Source organism: Triticum dicoccoides, chromosome 6B (genome assembly GCF_002162155.2).
Source record: "Triticum dicoccoides isolate Atlit2015 ecotype Zavitan chromosome 6B, WEW_v2.0, whole genome shotgun sequence".
NCBI lineage: Eukaryota > Viridiplantae > Streptophyta > Magnoliopsida > Poales > Poaceae > Triticum > Triticum dicoccoides.
In genome coordinates, this window is record NC_041391.1 from 78,912,220 (window position 1) to 78,917,644 (window position 5,425).

The 5,425-nt window shown below is 45.9% G+C and overlaps 1 protein-coding gene across 1 annotated transcript; it reads left to right on the forward strand.

Moving 5' to 3' along the window:
* Window positions 1-2,499: 2,499 nt before the first annotated feature.
* On the forward strand, window positions 2,500-5,212 carry LOC119324845. Its single transcript, XM_037598612.1, has 2 exons — window positions 2,500-3,720; window positions 4,749-5,212. The coding sequence occupies exons 1-2, from the start codon at window positions 2,598-2,600 to the stop codon at window positions 4,889-4,891; spliced, it is 1,266 nt and encodes a 421-aa protein (XP_037454509.1). The 5' UTR covers window positions 2,500-2,597; the 3' UTR covers window positions 4,892-5,212.
* The last annotated feature ends 213 nt before the right edge of the window (window positions 5,213-5,425 follow it).

Below are 5,425 nucleotides of genomic sequence, written 5' to 3' on the forward strand. Positions count from 1 at the left end.
TGGGATCTAGAGGGGTCGGCCCCCTTCTCCCTTCCCCCTATAAATAGAGGGGTGAGGGGAGGGCAGCCGCACCACCCTCCAAGGCGCAGCCCTCCCCTCCCCAACACCTCTCCTCCTCCGTCGTGTGCATGGCGAAGCCCTGTCGGAGTACTGCTTCTCCACCATCACCACGCCGTCGTGCTGCCGGTGGAGCTATCTTCCTCAACCTCTCCTTCCCCCTTGCTAGATCAAGAAGGAGGAGACGTCTCCCGTCCCGTACGTGTGTTGAACGCGGAGGTGCTGTCCGTTCAGCGCTTGGACATCGGTGATCCGAATCACGTTCGAGTACGACTCCATCATCACCATCTCCTTGGCTAGCTTCCGCTCGTGATCTACAAGTGGTATGTAGATGCAAACTCTCTCCCTTGACTCGTTGCTTAGATGAACTCATAGATGGATCTTGGTGAAACCGTAGGAAAAATTTTAATTTTCTGCAACGTTCCCCAACAAATGCGATGAAGATCGCAATTAAGGTAACAATTGATCCAACAACATAATGATACCAAGCCGCACTATCAATGGCATATTTTCTAATCTTTCTAATCTTCAACCTCATTTTCTCCATCTTGATCTTGTGATCATCGACGACATCGGCAACATGCAACTCCAATTCCATCTTCTCCCCCTCAATTCTTTTCAATTTTTCTTTCAAATACTCGTTTTCTCTTTGAACTAAATTTAACCTCTTGACAATAGGGTCGGTTGGAATTTCCGGTTCACATACCTCCTAGATAAAAATATCTATGTCAACTTGATGGGCATAATTTGTCATAAATACAAAATGCAACAACTAGTTTTAAAAGAGAATATACCACATCCGAATCATAACAAGGACGAGGGCCGACGGGGACGGATATAAAACCATGGCACTATGTATAACAAACAACGTACGGGTAAGATAATTATACGAGTAACTATATATCCAAATCACATAAACATCAATTTGGTAATGTAAAACATTCATGAACAAGAGCCTCGCCAGAAGGTGGTGCCGGCGACGGGACGGTGCGGGCGATCGACGGTGATTACGACGGAGATTTAGAAGGCACTAAGTAAACCACACCTACATATGCAAACTAAGTGTTATTTTTGTGCTCAAATTGCATATAAATTAAATACTAGCAAATATAATTATTCCTCCCAAATTAATCACTATACAAAGCATTGCAAGAGCTAATCTAGCAATGAGAGTTGAAAGGACAAAGTTGCTAACCTTTGTGATCATTTGAATGGATGGGGACCTTCAAATCTTGACAAATTTTTGGCAAAATTTGTGAGGAGCTCGAGGAGAGGGGGGAAGAACAGAGGAAGTGAGGGGAAAGGGGAAGAACAGAGTGGCTCGGGGGGACGAAGGGTTTATGTACGTCGATCTTTAGTACCGATTCGTGCCACGAACCGGTACTAAAGGTGCTGGACGGGCCCCAGACTGACAACACCCTGCCACCATCCTCTTTAGTACCGGTTCGTGGCACGAACCGGTACTATAGGTTCGCCACGAACCGGTACTAATGAGAACGGCCGGCTAGCCGTTGGAACCGGCACTAATGAACACATTAGTGCCGGCTCAAAACCCAACCGGCACTAATGTGTCTCATATTAGGTCCTTTTTCTACTAGTGTTAGAAGGAATAGTAAAAGACGGACTAGAAAGGAAGGCACCACATTCGATGATCAAGGTCTGGTAATAAAATACACACCACGAATGGCTCATGGTAGAAGGTTCAGACAACAACACAAAAAACTTTGTAAATCAAGATAACATGTCAGTCAAGAAAGCCAAGGGAAAATGCAACCGATGACCAAATTGGGTGGAATAATAGAATAATTAGTTTGCATAGAAGTCATTTGTATTTAGAGCTAATTCTTGGTTGGAAATTTATCAAAAACATATTGGTGTGAAGATAACTAACAAGGGGTGTGGAGTGGATCAAACAGAATTAAAGAAAAAGTGAAGATTGATATATAATTATATATAAGGTTTTCTTTGGTCTTCCAGACTCACACACAACAATGTTTTATCAACAAAATATAATGCATGCAGTAATCAAACCATGTTTTCTTGGTCCTTGCCTTTTGATTAGAATATATCTATATGATAGTGGAAAATTAAATCATATAATATTTGAGAAAGATGCCATACAGTCAAGAGGAAAAAATAGTCCCAAGCATAGCAATATATACAGTTAATCTAGCCGCGCAAATGCGCGGGTGACTCCACTAGTTATGATGATTAATATAGTTTTAGAACCTCCATGATGATGTTTTGTGGAACTGCTTTTTTTTTAGCCAAAGAAAAGGCGCTCAACAATTTCTCTTAAGAAATTTGTGGAGCGGCTGTTTTTTTTTTTGTTTTTGTTTTTGTCGAGCGGCTGGTGGTGGACATCAATCTGATTCCTTGACAGGCCAGGCTTGGACATTCAAGCCCGTTATAGACTCAGCCCAGTTAGACAGTAAGGAGCACTTCACCCTACAGAGAGAGACGGACGCAGTGCTCTCCTGCTCACAGCCGCCGCCGCCGCAAACACCCAGCTTTCCCACGCCGGAGAGCGGCCAGCCCCGATGGACTCGCCGCAGATCCCCGACGATCTTTTCCCGGAGATCTTCCTCCGCGTCCCCGACCCAGCCGACCTCGTCCGAATCTCCGCCGCCTGCGCCTCCTTCCGCAGCCTCGTCGCCTGCCGCTCCTTCCTCCGCCGCTACCGCAAGCGCCACGCCCAGCCCCTCGTCGGCTTCTTCGATAATCAGCGAGTCTTCCACCCCGCCGAACCTCCTTACCCCTCCGCTTCGGCCGCCAAAGCCGTCGCCCTCGCCGCCGACTTCTCCTTCCCCTTCCTCCGCGCCCCAGCCAGCGCCTGGCACATTTTCCAGATCCGCGACGGTCGTGTCCTCCTCGGCCGGGACCCCTACGACTTCGAGGAGCTGGTGGTGTGCGACCCCTTGCACCGGCGCCACCTCCTGCTGCCCCGAATCCCTGCACTCGACGAGTGGCTTCCTTCGGCCACGACCGGCGGGATAGGATGGCAGATCTTCCTCCTCGGCGGAGGCGACGACGACGACGAGGAGGCTGCGGAAGAGACTTCTTTCAGAGTGATATGGAGGGCAGAGCGTGAAGATGATGGTAATCAGGGCGCCTTCGTCTTCTCTTCCAGCACGGGACAATGGCGAGCTGCTCCGCCGTTGTCAGGGTTGGCCTCCTTCTCCTGGCGCCAATATGTGCATGGCTGCTTGTACGGGATGACAGATTGCCGGGAGAAGCTACGTGTGCTCGACACCCGGACGATGGAGTTCTCACTCCTCGACCTCCCGCTGGAAGCCAGAGGTTATGCTTATGTGTATGTAGACGTTGTGGAGGCAGGGGAGGGCATCACTGGGTTGTTTGTGCGACCAAGGGGGACACCTGAAATCAGATATTTCACTAGGCGAAACAGTGGTCTGAGTTCCAGCCAGTGGCAGTTGGAGAAGATAGTCTCACTGGGTTCTTCTCAATGGCAGTGGGCGGGTTCACCAAGGCCGAACTTGTTCCTGCGTCACTGCGGAAGCCCATCGCTTGATGGTGGCCTTTTCTCACTGGATATCAAGACATTACAGCTTGAGAGGGTGCTTGGATCAGAGTCTAGCATGCTTTACCCGTGGCCATGTACCAACTTTCCACCATTTCTGTCGACACCAACAGTATCAAGTGGTAACCTTTCTGTTGCATCCTAGTTATTTCATTCACTTAGTTATCACACATCTTGTCTTTTGCTTTATACAATAGTTGATTATTGTGATTGGTGAATCTTGTTTACACGGTTTATTAGTGTCACATTCTCTGTGTTGTGGCTAAGCTGAGGAACGTAACTGTGTTGTGTTGTTACTTCAGTTAGTTATCACACATCTTGTCTTTTGCTTGATACAGTAGTTCATTTATGAGGTCGGTGAATCTTGTTTACATGGTTTATTAGTTGCCACATTCTCTGTGTTGTGGCTAAGCTGGTCAAGCTCAGGAACATAACTGTGGTTTATTCAAGTCTGTTTTAATTGCCACTTTTAAGTTGATTAGAGAAGTAAAAGAAAGGTGTGTGCACAGCATGAGTAGCATTTTGGAAGCACCTTGAACCTTGAAATCGTAAGAAACATGAGGTCAGGACAATGATCCTTGTTTATATGGCCAAACTAACGCAGAAGGCATACAAGCTCAAAGGACACTGCTACCAACAGTTCACCTTTGGTTTGTAACTTTGTATCACCTTCTTCCAGTCAAGCTGGAGTTATCTTGCTCACATTTCTTTTCATAAATATAAGCAGGGAGGCAAGTCTGATTTGGTAAAGTTTTAATTTCTGTAGACCATTTTGTTTATTGCTCTCTCAAGTTCTCTTATAATTCATCTCTTTAGTTTACATGTCTTGTCTGGCTATGTATTCCAACTTGTATTGCAAATGGCAATGGGAAGCACCATGAAGCGAGTGTTTTCTGTTATATATCTTAAACTCCATCATAGTCAATACTATACCTATGGGACTATGCCTAGAAGTAGTCCCGAAGGTTGATTCGCTAATCTCCATGTATTGCATGCGGTTTCTGTAAGTCCTAGTACTTTATGCTTCTTCCTGTGCCTTTTGTTTCATAAGCAATTTACGAAGTATTTTATTGCTTAATGGTAAGACCTGTGGATTGTTTTACTCTCAACTCCTGAATATCTAAAATCTAAGTACACATATGTTGGGCAGATACTCAGGAAGGTGATGAGAAGGAGATGCCGGAACAAGGTGCTGAGATGCTGCAAGATGACGAGCCCACAGGTAGCCTTCACGACGAGCGCACTGCTGATGACGTGAATGCTGGAGGCCAGGTCGGTGTATCAAGGACTTGAAATGGCGCTGATTGAGGTTGTTGCTGCGACTGGGCAGTTGACCACAGGTTGATCATCAATACGGTACTGGTAACTTGTGGCTCTGTCTGTCTTTAATATGGTTATCTAACATCAACATGGAGTTTATCTTGTGTGCCTTGATCTGGCAATGATCGGTTCGTCCGTCAAATGAGGTAGCAAGAGTATTAGCTTCATTTGTATTTTACTAGTTTAATTATGACTATGTGGTTGTGATCGTGCTGTATGCCTGCCCCATGTGGCATGAATGGAACCAGTCAGGTACTATGACTATGAAATTAAGGAGGGTAATGATCTACTCCATTGAGCAGTGGCAAAAGTGAAGTGAATGTGCTAGTACTTTTTATGGTGTAGTCAAGAGGATCTGATTGTCCTTTTCTTTTCTTTTCCTTTACTTCTGTTTCTGTTTGTGCCGTGTCAATCTGGTTTTTCAGTGTAAATGAAGCTTTTATCTTTGCTGGCAGTAAACATGGGCTTGATCATCGTGCTCATTCATCATCACTTCGTTGATCCTTG